General features: G+C 28.2%; 2 protein-coding genes across 3 annotated transcripts; one reads left to right on the forward strand and one right to left on the reverse strand.

Moving 5' to 3' along the window:
* The first annotated feature begins 717 nt into the window (after positions 1-717).
* On the forward strand, positions 718-3,401 carry LOC100306662 (uncharacterized). Of its 2 annotated transcripts, XM_014778329.3 has the most exons (2): positions 718-970; positions 2,580-3,396. In XM_014778329.3, the coding sequence occupies exon 2, from the start codon at positions 2,685-2,687 to the stop codon at positions 3,321-3,323; it is 639 nt and encodes a 212-aa protein (XP_014633815.1). In that variant the 5' UTR covers positions 718-970; positions 2,580-2,684; the 3' UTR covers positions 3,324-3,396.
* A 6,028-nt stretch (positions 3,402-9,429) lies between these two features.
* On the reverse strand, positions 9,430-10,299 carry LOC100800889 (kunitz-type trypsin inhibitor KTI1-like). The gene has a single exon (XM_003532189.5). The coding sequence runs from the start codon at positions 10,172-10,174 to the stop codon at positions 9,533-9,535; it is 642 nt and encodes a 213-aa protein (XP_003532237.3). The 5' UTR covers positions 10,175-10,299; the 3' UTR covers positions 9,430-9,532.
* Positions 10,300-15,048: the final 4,749 nt, after the last annotated feature.

Genomic DNA, 15,048 nt, shown 5'->3' on the forward strand with positions numbered 1-15,048 from the left:
ATGACTGTTGGACGTTGCGGCTAGACTTGTAGTTGTACCCACTCAGCTTCATGCCTCACAACAGTTGGCACGTGTGTAATATATTAATATAATAATATTGGTGTTCTACCCGTACATATGTTTGATTATAGAATCACAAATAATTTTTATTTCAATATTATATAAATATTGAAACCATAATATATATATATATATATAAAAGAAAATTGTATTACCCACAAATATTCGTGATAAAATCTATCATACACATAATAAACAGATATTTTAAATGGATATTTGTTTTTTTATGGATACAAGTATTTTTTTTATCGGAGTTAATGAGTGGGATATAGATATTATAGTGTGTATATATATATATATATATATATATATATATATATATATATATATATATATATATATATATATATATATATATATATATATATATATATTTTATGTATTTTTAATTTATTTATATTTATGTTTCTCTTTGAATTTATACTTTGTGATATTGTAATCACCATAAAAAAATGTGTTATTTATGTTGATGATTCTAAAATGATTCTTTAAAGAATCGTTTTAGAAAATATGACGGTGACATTTTTATAATAAACAAGAAGACAACAACAACATTTTCACATACCTGTTTTTGAATAGTAGGCAATGACAAATTTGTAAATTTTTGCTTACCATACAAAGATTATTTAAACCCAAAAATCGTCTTTGTTTGTTTAGTGATTTAAGCATGTGATTATTATCCTTCATTTAGTCGCAACCTAGCTAGCTTTGAATCTCGTTCACTAATCCCCAAAAATGCCTTGTCTATACCTTAGCAGCCCACTACGTCATCTCCCGTGCCCTCTGTGTTGACGTCGCAGCCTGCTCCATCATTTCTGGTACCGCTCCATTGTCATCTTGCTTTCACTACTTAGTCGAAGTGTATAAGTAGTGGTTCTCGAGAAGTTGAGCCCCAATTTTCCCAAATTAGGTATGTCTCCTAAATGTTGTACCTATTAAAGCAAATTGCAGGTTAGATTATGTTTTTAATTAATTCATGCATCACTCATGATTCATGATTCGGGGATGTGGATCTTAAGTGATCTTCATAGTTGATATAAACAACATGAAGTTCTCTAGTCTTAAAACAAAAGAATCATCCATGTTGATATAAATGTGGCTTAAAAAATATTGTATATGTGTTGGTGGTTCATAGAATTTGTTTTAACTATGTCTGTGTAAAATATATTGTAATGAATCATTTTGATTTTAAGATCGGCATATTTTGGATGTTTACGATGATCAACTGTTTGCCAAACAATGCTATTATTGTTTGCTAATAACACTGGGTCAGAGATGGAGATAAACTAATTTAGTTACTAGTGTTGTCATTCGTGAGTTTAATCTAAAAAATTTCCATACACTTTAGCTTTTTATTTTATGCTCTAGGTCTATAGAGGAATAGTTTAAGAGTGAACGGGTCCTTTATGTCTTCATCCATCTTTAGAAACCCTTATAATCCTACCTATCCTCAGTGAAGTCCACGACTTTGATACCACAAAGTTGTATGAAAAAGTCTTACTACATAATATTAAATTGCTCCAAATAATTTCTAAGAATGTACGCATTCATTTCAAACACAAAATTATGAAGCAAGAAACATGGGATACATAACACAACTTCAAAACCAAGTGTCACAACTGATAAGTTACTTGGTAGAAACTGTATGAATCATTTTCCTTCACATCTCCAACAAACAACTATTGTGGCCATTAAAATTGAAAAAATGGCTATTATGACTGTTGAAATTGGAAAAACGACTATTGTGATCATAAAAAAGAAAGAAAAGAAAGATATCGATGCCATCGAAGTAAAGAAAGAAAAGATGGATATTGTTGCCATCAAAGAAAAAGGAAGGAGATGGATGCTGATACCATCGAAGAAAAAAAATACTTATATAATATATGATAAGGATAAATTGAAAAATGTTGTCCGACAAAAAGGTTAGTAGTTAAATTTAGATTGTATTTATGAGAATTCACCTTTATGCTTTGAAATAATGTCCTCTGGATTAAAAATGATGAAATCTTAAGATCTTTTAAAAGAAATTAACTTTTCTGAAGGAGATTAACATGGAAAGTAAAGAAAATCGAAAACCTACTTATAATAATATACTCCAAACTTACTATTATTTTTACATTTTATACTATCATTGTCTTCTAAAAATTCCTCGTTTATCTTTATCTATATATATATATATTACTTTCATGGTGTCACTAAAAAACTGTTATTATCTTAATTTTTAGAATAATAAACTTTTTTAATAAATTCATCCCCGCAAAAAATTGTAAATATATAAATATTCACTCTCGTTCTCGGTTTCAAAAAATAAGTAATTATTATTTTTGCTTGTGAGAGTAGCTAGATTCAGCTGGTCTACTTTGTTATTTCTAATTCAAATACTAAATATATATATTTTTTATTTCAGCAACTATAATGTTATCATTTACATATTCTCTGACCAAAATAATAATTTATCCTGCAATATTTTACATAATAACACTTTAGCTGTCTTATACTTGTTTTTCATGTTTATCCAGAACTCGATCACTTTGTGACCACCACGTCTATAAATAGATTCTCTCTACGAAGCTTATTAACGCATCAGAAAAAGAAAAGCCTTCAATCATATAGCATTCTAAGAAATGAAGAGCCCTACCATTTTCATTCTCTTTCTACTTTCTGCCTTCTACACCTCACTCCTACCTTCAGCCACCGCTCAAGTCGTGGTTGACATGGAAGGTAATGATCTTCAAAATGGTGGGAAATATTATGTGTTGCCAGTAATAGAGTCATCATATGGTGGAATAAGAGTAGCCGCAACTGGAAAAGAAAGATGCCCTCTCACTGTTGTACAATCTGCCGATCCGTATGATAAGGGGATTGCAACAATTATTTCAACCCCATATCGAGTTCCTGTTATCCGCGAAGGCTTTCCTTTGAACATTACGTTCGGTAATTTTGCAGTTATACTGCCTTGTGTCCCCCTTCGTTCTGAGTGGACCGTCGTTAATGGCCAACCAGAAGGACCCGCAGTTAAAATTGGTTCGCCCCCAAATGCAGAAAATGGTTGGTTTGAAATTGAGAAATTGTTAACTTCGGGCTATAAGCTTGTGTTCTGTACGCGGCCTGAGCGTAGCTATTGTCAGGATATTGGGATTCATGTCGATGATGAAAATCACGCGCGTTTGGTGTTGACAAATGATGATCCACTAGTGGTTGAGTTTCTGAAATATGATCCCTTCTGGCCCCAGAATAATCTAGTGCTTCCTACAAGTCAATGAGAGACTATATAAATGCTTTGGTTGTAATAAATTATTGTCAGACTAAATAAAATAATCAAAGCTTATCCCTTCATTTGCAAGTGTTAATTTTGGTGTGATGAAACAAAAATGACTAAACACAACATCATTGGTGAAAATGTTATTTTCGCTTGTGGGAGTAGCCTAGATTCAGCTGGTCTACTTTGTTATTTCTAATTGAAATACTAAATCAAAAGGTTTATTATATCAGGAACTATAATGTTACCATTTACATATTCTCTGACTAAATTAATAATTTATCCTACAATATTTTACATAATAACACTTTAGCCTGGAAAGATATTTGTTGAGAAATTGGGATTGGTAACTTGGATTTAGTACCATGATTAATTAGTTGTTCACCATTGTCAGACATTATATTGAATTTCATTTCCTTGAATTTTATTCTTTGGCTCATCTCCTAATGTACCAAGACAGAGACCCAAACCTAACAAGACCAATAGCTTTCATGAGGGTGCAGGTTAAATTAATACGTGTATATACTGTCATGCCGGTTCAAAAAGTAATTTTACTTAATACTAATATTTTTGGATTTAAATAATCTTTGTATGGTAAGCAAAAATTTACAAATTTGTCATTGCCTACTATTCAAAAACAGGTATGTGAAAACGTTGTCGTTATCTTCTTGTTTATTATAAAAATGTCTCCGTCATATCTTCTAGAACGATCCTTTAAAGAATCATTTTAGAATCATTAACATAAATAACACATTTTTTTATGGTGATTACAATATCTCAAAGTATAAATTCAAAGAAAAACATAAATATAAATAAATTAAAAATACATAATATATATATATATATATAATGATACTATAATATCTATATCCCACTCATTAATTCCGATAAAAAAAAATACTTGTATCCATAAAAAAAAAACAAATATCCATTTAAAATATCTATTATTTATTATGTGTATGATAGATTTTATTAGGAATATTTGTGGGTAATACAATTTTCTTTTATATATATATATATATATATATATATATATATATATATATATATATATATATATATATATATATTATGGTTTCAATATTTATATAATATTGAAATAAAAATTATTTGTGATTCTATAATCAAACATATGTACGGGTAGAACACCAATATTATTATATTAATATATTACACACGTGCCAACTGTTGTGAGGCATGAAGCTGATGGGTACAACTACAAGTCTAGCCGCAACGTCCAACAGTCATTGGTTGTTTTTACAGCTTTACTACTTGCTTCTTTTATCAATGAAATAAAAACAATCAATTATTGTACCTTTACAAAAACTCTAACCACGCAAACGATACTAGCAAGGGAAATGGTTCTTTAAATGAGTAACTTCGGCTAACTGATGTGTGTGTTTGGATATATGATTCAAACTAATTTTTAAAGATATTTTTCAATATATATATATAGTATTTGAATTAGAAATAACAAAGTAGACCAGCTGAATCTAGGCTACTCCCACAAGCGAAAATAATAATTACTTATTTATTGAAATCGAAAACAAGAGTGAATATTTATATATTTACAATTTTTTGCGGGGATGAATTTATTAAAAAAATTTATTATTCTAAAAATTAAGATAATATTTTTTGTTATATTATAATTTTAAATAATATTTGTTGTAAGGTTATGATATTTAATGACGATGACACAATGAAAGTAATATATATATAAAGATAAAGAAGGAATTTTTAGAAGACAATAATAGTACAAAATGTAAAAATAATAATAAGTTTGGAGCATATTTCAAATGCTACATGAAACATATAAATAAATCTATAGGTGAAACATACTTCAGGATGTTTGTTTTATTTTTTAAAAAAATATAATGTTCTTTAAAAACATTATTTTTTGGGAATGTATTGTACTTATATATTTTACGTAAAATTATTCTTATTGAAAGGTGAAATTTTGAGTTTTTTGAGTTAGGAAAAATGTTTCAATACAACAAAAAATATTGTTACCTATATGGTAAATAAATAAAAGATTTGGAAAAATTCTATTAGAATTAAATGTCAAAACTTTTGATTTTCATGCAATATATATAAATATTTTCAAAAATGTTTATCTCCAATTAAACAGAATTTACCTATTCCTAAGATTCATGACTCATAAGATTCATGAATGTCCAAACATAGAAAATTTTCTTTCAACCAAATCCAATGCATAAGTTCACACTAATATATTATACTTATGTACTTTTACAATGGCTATTTGAAAAGTTGAAAACGGAAAATGTAAGCCTAAGGATTTGACAGAGATCATAGTGAATGTAGATCATAGTGAACACTTCGTATATTGTTTTGTCTAATACTTTCTGTACCAAATATGATTGGGGGCCATGAAAGATTACATTGGGCTCTTTTTATTGTTTGGGTTCGGGGAGTTGCTTGGGGTAGCCAGCAACTTTTCAAAATATTGAAAATACTCTTATAGTAATTTTAGTAATGAATAGCAGTTGTATTTTTTTTTATTTCTGTAGCGTCCTTTTATTTTGTAAATTTTTTTTAACTTAGTATAAGTTGTTTTCATTAAGGACGTTTTAGAAATGTATTTGGCCTCCGGTAGTGTACTTGAATGTGTTAGGAGTATAAATAAATAGTGTCGTTATATATAACACTAATATTTTTTTTTTATTTAATGTATATGTAAATTTACATAATAAATTTTGTGATGATTATTTTTTATATAATATTTAATTTGTTTACATATGTAAATTATAAATAAAAATGACACATTATGTTATCAATATTTTTTATAGCTATAAAATCAAATATATTTTTAAATTTAATTTCAATCATTACCTTAACCTAACAATCTTATTATATCTTAAATTTTGGTTTCCATATTTCTTATAACTAACAAATTTAATATATGTTTAAATTTTATTTCAATCATCATCTTAAACAAACAATCTTATCGTATTTTAAATTTTAAATTTTGGTTTCAATATTTTTTATAACTATTAAATCAAATATATTTTTAAATTTGATTTTAATCATTATCTTAAATTAACAATCTTATCATATTCTTTTGAAATATGTTCAAGAAACATTTTCTTTTGAAATATGTTTCTTTGTTATTACTTTCTTTTATTCTGATTCATATTAAATACCATTTCCTCAATTATGATAAAATAATTAATCTTTGACATGAAGTGATGGTCCCCAAAAATATTTACTTAAAATTTAAATTATAGAAAAATATTTTCCAACAGAAACTACATATATGACTTTTGAGGGCACACAAGTGGTGCTTCATGCAGATGAAAGAGTTAATCCTGATGCATATTCAAGTTTCTGAAACATAACCCACAATCCATGCTCCTGAACCTCAATCACTACGAAGCGCCTGTTGCGGAATTGGTCGAAATGAACCGCAACATAACTGTATTTTTAAACCCAGTGAGTTTAACAGCGAGTCCTCCTTCTGGCTATTCCGCCGCTGTTTATTATTATAGTTTACAAAACTTAGTATGTTCCTCCATTTTCAAGAGGGTTGCCATTAGCCCATCAGTGTCGACCAAATCACCAGCGGTGGCTGAAGGTAGGTAAGAGGTGAAGATGGCACTAAGTAGAAAGAGAGCGAACAAGGTACTGCTCTTCATTTCTTTGGCAGCTATGGAAGGCTTATATCTTATTCAGTTGTGTGAATAAGCAACGTTGGAAGCATCTATTTATAGACGTGTTTACCAGATATAAAGCAAGTTTTGGATCAATGATCTGTTTGTAGACCTAATTCAATCATAATAAGAATAATATGGGAACCTTTTTAAAAATGGTAAATAATTTACATATCCTATTAAAAATTATCAAGCTTCCGAAAGTTCATCTTCTCACATCTGCAGACCATTATTCTCACCTCTGCAAGTTGAGAATAATGAATTTAGAACATATAAAGCTGCGAATTGAAGGCGAGATGGTCTGTAAAGGTAAAAACATTGGTCGATAAAAGACTTGACAACTATGATAATTTTTAAATAGATCATTGAATTTTTTTTCAATTGAATGAGAACAACAGCTATCCATTAAATCCTACAATTCACATGACATAACAAAATCAAATCAAATAAATAAATTTTTTTTCATTTGCACCTCCATTTGCTCCATTTGTCTTTGCATTTATGTATGCATAGAATATAACACATTACTAATTCATTCTCGTATTGGATATCAATTCTTTAATTGTGATAAAAAATAATTAAAATTATCTTAATTTTTAAGATAATAAATTAAATTATAAAGTGATAATATTTTGAATATATATCATTATGAATTTTAAGTTGTAATCAACTAATTAAAGATGTCATTTTATATTTATTAAATAATTCAATAACTAATTTTATTAAATACTTTCTTTCAATTAATAAAAAATATTAATTATTATTAACATTTTATTCCTAACGAACTTTTCAGCTTTAATTTAACTTGTCTTATGATTTTACCGAAAATTATAAATAATGATTTTTTTATCAATTAATGATGAATTTTAAATTATGTCAACCTTTAGATTAATCAAATAAACTAGATTTTTCTTACTAAATACAAATCAATTTAATTACCTCCCTAAATTTAGGGTGTGCTTGACAATGATCACGTTTTTTCCATGAGAGCGGCGATGGTCCCCAAAGATTGCATAGATGCCAAATGTAACTTGTAATGAGAGGCTGGAAGATGGATGCATGAGTAATTGGGAACAATCACGTAACTGCTAATATGATGGATGCATGAGTAATTGGGAACAATCACGTAACTGCTAATATAATGGATGCATGAGTAATTGGGAACAATCACGTAACTATCATGTCCTCCAAATTTGTCGGTGGCTTGCTAATATGATGGATACACGATAATCACGTAACTGCGAATTTTGGAACGAAGCATAAGATGGGTACATTAAAAATTTATCTTATTGGGGACATTAAACATGTCTTTGGCGTGCGAGGGGTGATGGTCCCCAAATATTTAAAATAGGTGCCAATAATAATAATAATAAGTGGTTCCAAATGTAATCTGTAATGTGAGGCCAGAAGATGGATACAACCAAACCTACAAATATCATGGTACCCAAATATTACAATCGCTTGCGAATAGTAAGATAATACAAAATGGAGTCACGTGACTGCTAATTAATTAACAAGATGGGTACAAGCAAAAGTTTGAGTATTTAGTGATTAGGTTTATATATATATATACATATATATATATATATATATATATATATATATATATATATATATATGAAGCCTTATTACCTGATTGGCCAAACCTGGTTGATTTTGAGGAAATTCAACGACCCCATCGGTTTAAAAACTCAAACTAGATTGTGCACGCCAAAAAAATTGTTACGCTCAAGAATGATATCGTTTTGAATCAATAGTAAAACCTCAATGGAATTATTGACAACCTACTTAAAAAACTTCAATATTTATCCAACATGTTAGACGTTGTTAGTTTATCTTCCATTAATTGTTAAATTGTATAATTTTGATTCACGTACATGTTAAGTTTTCATTAATATTTGATGGAAATGTTCACAAAACACTCTACTACATAACATTTCTATTAAATATTAAATGTCAACTTAATTAATAGATCAAAATTATACAATTAAAATTATTAAATCAATTTTTTTTTAAAAATTAAGAGGAATAAATTTATAAAATGACAACAATAAAATGAAAAAATTACAATTAATTATAATTCATTATATCTCCATCTTGACAAGTAAACTAAGCAAATAGTTTCCAAACTGGTACAAGTGACATTAAAGAGAAAAAGTTAGTTGATATTGAACTTTATTCAACAGTTGGAGAAAAAAATTAAGAGAAAAAACTTATGTATGAAAAATGATAAAAAAAAGAAGATATTTATAGAGTATTTAATATATAAAAATATTTATATAGCATTGCTCAGAAATTAAATTATTTGCAATGGAAGGAATGAGCTTTCTCTGGATACATCAGCTAGAAAAGGAAAGCAACAAACAGCAAAGAAAACAAACAGAACAGAAGAAGAAAAAGAAACTAAGAACTCTATGTAAGAGATGCAACCCATACATAATCTGGCATAAAAAGGAATAAGGTTTGTTTGTTCTATTTAGTCTGGCAATTAAAAATTTATTTATTACAACCAAACCATTCATTTAGTCTTACACTTGTCTCTCACTCACTCACTGACAGAGAGCACATGATGTTTTTTAAGGGCCAGTGATGCCTCATCCGGTGCTGATGATCCAAATTTCTGAAACTGAACCCTTAATATATTCTCCTCAGACACCACCAAACGCCTGTTTCCATCATCATCGAAATGAATCCCAATATGCCCACATTTGCTTTCTTCGCCAGCTGGACAGAACAAAAGGGTATAGTCGTTATGGAAAGGGTTAGCTTTCTCAATTTTAAACTCACCAGGCACTGTGTTGTCGTACCCAGTGAGTTTAACCGCGGGTGATTCTGGTAAACCCTCCACAATGGTCCACTTAGAAGGAGTGGTGGCGCACCATGGCACAATACGGAACAGGATGCTGAAGAGTTGTCCTTCGCCGATGAAAGGGATTCGTAACCGGGACGATAATATTGCTGGAAAGCCCCTCCCGAAGAGAGTCTGCACGACAGTGAGAGGGCAAGTTTCGTTTCCAGTGGCGGCGAATTCTACTCCGCCGCCGGGTCGAAAAACGGACAAGATAAAGTATGTGCCAGGATTCTGAAGAATATCACCGTCGGTATCGACCACCGCGGTGGTTGAAGGTAGGTATGAGGTGGTGAAGGCACAAAGTAGAAAGAGAGCAGAGAAGATAGTATTCTTCATTTTTATGGGAGGCTATGGAATGCTTTATCTTTCTTGTTCAGTTTGAATGGATAAGCAACCTTGGAAGATTTATTTATAGATGTGCTGGTTAGTTTGGGATAAGTGTGGAAAGAAATGAAAGGAAGTAGAATAAAACATAACGATATTACAACAGAGTTGTTTATGCGAGTCAATTAAAAATAAGACACAATATATTACTTAATAAATATTTTCATGCAATATATATAAATATTTTCAAAAATGTTTATCTCCAATTAAACAGAATTTACCTATTCCTAAGATTCATGACTCATAAGATTCATGAATCTCCAAACATAGAAAATTTTCTTTCAACCAAATCCAATGCATAAGTTCTCACTAATATATTATACATATGTACTTTTACAATGGCTATTTGAAATGTAAGCCTAAGGATTTGACAGAAATCATAGTGAACACTTCGCATATTGTTTTGTCTAATACTTTCTGTACCAAATATGATTGGGGGTCATGAAAGATTACATTGGGCTCTTTTTATTGTTTGGGTTCACGGAGTTGCTTGGGCACCAAGTATTTTTACTGGAGCCCTCAGTAACCTTTCAAAATGTCGAAAATATTCTTATAGTATTTTTAGTTATAAATAGCAGTTGCATTTTTTCATTTCTGTAGTGTTTTTTTTTCGTAATTTTTCTCTAACTTAGTGTAAGTTGCTTTTCTTAAGGGTATTTTGGAAGCGTATTTGGTCTCCGATAGTGTATGTGAATTTGTTAGGAATATAAATAAATAGTGTCGTTATATATAACACTAAAATTTCTAATTTTTATTTAATATATATGTAAATTTACATAATAAATTTTGTGATGATTATTTTTATATAATAATTAATTTGTTTACATATGTAAATTATAAATAAAAATACTACAAAATGACACATTATGTTATCAATATTTTTTATAACTATAAAGTCAAATATATTTTTAAATTTAATTTCAATCATTACCTTAAAGTAACAATCTTATTATATCTTAAATTTTTGTTTCCATATTTCTTATAACTAACAAATTTAATATATTTTTAAATTTTATTTCAATCATTATCTTAAACTAACAATCTTATCATATTTTAAATTTTTGTTTCAATATTTTTTATAACTACTGAATCAAATATATTTTTAAATTTTATTTCAATTATTATCTTAAATTAACAATCTTATCATATTTTAAAGGCAAAATTGCATTTTTTGTCCCCCAGTTTATCTCTAATTTCGGATTTGGTCCCTCGATAATTTAATTCAAAAATTTGGTCCCCCAGTTTTATAAATCTTGCAAAATTGGTCTTGGAAGCCCGATTTGGACGTTGACCGAATGACCGTTAACATCAGACGTTGACTGCCACGTGTCAATGCTACATGTCAACGTTTGAGTGATTCCTTGTAAAAACTTCATTTTTTGTAAGTAAAATTACACTTTTGGTCCCTCAATTTTACTCCAATTTTGATTTTGGTCCCCCTATAATTTAATTCACACATTTGGTCCCCCAGTTTTATAAATCCCTTTATAAATTGGTCCTGTAAAATTGGTATTTTGAATGGTTTAGCCACTAGTGCTAGAGACATGGTAGGTCTTGATAAATCTCACTTCTTTTTCATTGCAAGTTTTTCACTCACTTGGAACCCAGAGAAAAATCACTCTTTGTCTTTCTCTCACTTCCGAGGTTGTTTCACTTCGAAAAGTGACGCATGAATCTCAACCTGAGTCTGAAATTTTCAGATCTCTTACTTTCACACCCCTTGTCGCAAACCAAGACCCGACACAGACACAGTCTTCAATCAACGTTAATTCCGTCAAAATCAATGACAAAAAGGTTTCAATTGGAGGATGTGTTGGTGCAGATTGATTTTGATACTTCCATGGTGTGATTTAGTCCTTCGCTTCTCACGAAGCAAGCTAGTTGCTCTGATTTCAAACCATAGTTTTCTGGTGATAATAGCTTATTGTTATCCATACCATATAGTTTTTCTTAGATTAAAATGAGTTTTGAGGAGTTTTAACAGAATCTGTAATAATCCCCTCTTTTTTTTCTTTTTTTTGCTTCCTCATGCGGTATTATGTGTATACGACTGCTTAAGTGGTCTATATATGACAATTATATTTTTGTTTGAAATTTGAAATACAACTTCTCCAGTAAGAAAATTTGGCTGAATTTATAAAGGGATTTATAAAATTGAGGGACCAAATGTGTGAATTAAATTATAGGGGGACCAAAATTAAAATTGGAGTAAAACTGAGAGACCAAAAGTGCAATTTTACCTAAAAAAAATGAAGTCTTTATAGAAAATCACTCAGACGTTGACACGTGACATTTACACGTGTCAGTCAATGTCTGAGATTAACGATCAATGTCCAAATCGGGCTTCCAAGACCAATTTTGTAGGATTTATAAAACTGAGGGACCAAATTTGTGAATTAAATTATCGTGAAACCAAATCCAAAATTGGAGATAAACTGGGGGACCAAAAGTACAATTTTGTCTATTTTAAATTTTAAATTTTGGTTTCAATATCTTTTATAACTACTAAATCGAATGTATTTTTAAATTTGATTTAAATCATTATCTTAAACTAACAATCTTATCATATTTTAAATTTTGGTTTCAATATTTTTTATAACTACTGAATCAAATATATTTTCAAATTTTATTTCAATCATTATCTTAAACTAAAAATCTTATCATATTTTAAATTTTAAATTTTGGTTACATAATTTTTATAACTAACAGATTTATTGTACAATTAAAAATTATGTTTCAATATTCTTATAACAAATTTTAATTATTAAAAATTTTCATTTAAATATTTATTGTAACTAAAAAATTTAAATTATTTTTAATTATGATTTCAATATTTTTCATAAGTAACAAATTCAATATCTTTTAAATATTTGTTTCAATTTTTTTAAAAATGAGATAAATATAATATAAAAATATTGAAAATTAATATTTTAACCAATCTAATCTTAATTTTAGTAATCTAATATAATTTTAGTAATAAATAATATATATATTTTTTAAAAAAATAATATCTTAATTTTAGCAATCTAATCTTAAATTTTAATTTATTCAACAAAAAGAAACAAAAAAAATTCATACGGATCATCAATCCGTATGAACCATGCGGAAATATATTTTTAAATTTTATTTCAATCATTATCTTAAACTAAAAATCTTATCATATTTTAAATTTTGGTTTCATAATTTTTATAACTAGCAGATTTATTATAAAATTAAAAATTATGTTTCAATATTTGTTTAACAAATTTAAATTATTAAAAATTTTCATTTAAATATTTATTGTAACTAAAAAATTTAAATTATTTTTAATTATGATTTCAATATTTTTCATAAGTAACAAATTCAATATCTTTTAAATATCTGTTTCGATTTTTTTTAAAGTGAGACAAATATAATATAACAATATTGAAAATTAATTGTTTCACCAATCTAATCTAAATTTTAGCAATAACTAATATATTTTAAAAAATGTATCTTAATTTTAGCAATCTAATCTTAAATTTTAAATTATTCAACAAAAAAACTCATACGAATGGTTCATATGGATCGATAATCCGTATGAACTATACGGATTGATGATCCGTCAATCTGTATGGGTTCTTCCAAAAAAATTTCATTTTTTTTGTTGGAGAGGAAGAATAAGTACAAGAATTTTAATTGCACTTTTATTCATCACGATAGGAATTGGGTTCAACACCAAGCAACCAACAAGAAGAAGCAGCAACCAACACCCAACAACATCGAAGAAGACGAAGCAGCAGCAACGCCCGACAGAGGAAACAACAATGTGTGTGAGAAGAAACAAAGAAAAACGAAGAAAAAAGAAGAAGCAAAGGAACAACGAGAGGAAGAGGAAGAAGAAGAAACAAAAATGTAGTGGGGCAGAGGAGAAAGAAAGTGACTCGTACGAACCATGTTCCTTTATATATTAAATGGCTCAAGAATAATTTAATCATTTCACTAAAGGTGCTTAATGTCCCAACAAAAATGTTGGATGTCCAAAATAACACCCTTGAGTTCATCAAAGCTAGCAACTGTAATATTCAAGGACCATAACAATGCAATGCCAAAAACGTGTTTTTTGTCTCATGCGTAAGTCTTAAAAAATAATCAATTTGGTCCCATGCATAAAGTAGCTTCGTATAGTGTTTTGTCTAATATTTATTTTTCTTTAATTTATACCAATATTAACAGGGAAAGAACTAATATATTGGTGTTCAAAGAAATATTTTTCTTTAAAATATGCTCCTATATTATATGTCATCTTCAAATTCTTCTTTTTTTCTTTTGTATTACTTTCTTTTACCGTCATCCATTTTAAATACTATTTCCTTAATTATGATAAAAAAAAGCACTTAAAATTATCTTAAATAATATTTAGAATAATTACAAAATTATTTTAAAATACTTATAATTATGAAATTTTAAGTTGCAATCAAAATAATTAAATATGCCAATTTACACCTACCAATTAATTCAAGAACTGATTTTACCAAATATTTTTTATTCAACTAATTATAAAAAAATTAAAATTAAATTTTCGATTTTAATTTAAATCATCTAAAAACTTTGTCAAAAAAATTGAATATTAATGAAATAATTTTTATCAGTTAATTAACTTTTAATTAATCCAAGTTTTAAATGAATCAAATAAAATAGAAATTATTCTTTTAAATAGATAGAAATCTATGTTTAATTACCTCCTTAGATTTACTTTATGCAGGACAAGGAACGTGTTTTTCTGCATGTCCGCAGGTGTGAACTTTGATAGTCCCCGAACATTAATCTGTAATGCAATAATCATGGACCCCAAATCTGAATATTTG

The sequence above is a fragment of the Glycine max genome, chromosome 8, assembly GCF_000004515.6.
Source record: "Glycine max cultivar Williams 82 chromosome 8, Glycine_max_v4.0, whole genome shotgun sequence".
Taxonomy (NCBI): domain Eukaryota; kingdom Viridiplantae; phylum Streptophyta; class Magnoliopsida; order Fabales; family Fabaceae; genus Glycine; species Glycine max.

Excerpts from the sequence above, each read along its gene's own strand:
- LOC100306662 (XM_014778329.3), top strand. The coding sequence starts at position 2,685 with ATGAAGAGCCCTACCATTTTCATTCTCTTTCTACTTTCTGCCTTCTAC.
- LOC100800889 (XM_003532189.5), bottom strand. The coding sequence starts at position 10,174 with ATGAAGAATACTATCTTCTCTGCTCTCTTTCTACTTTGTGCCTTCACC.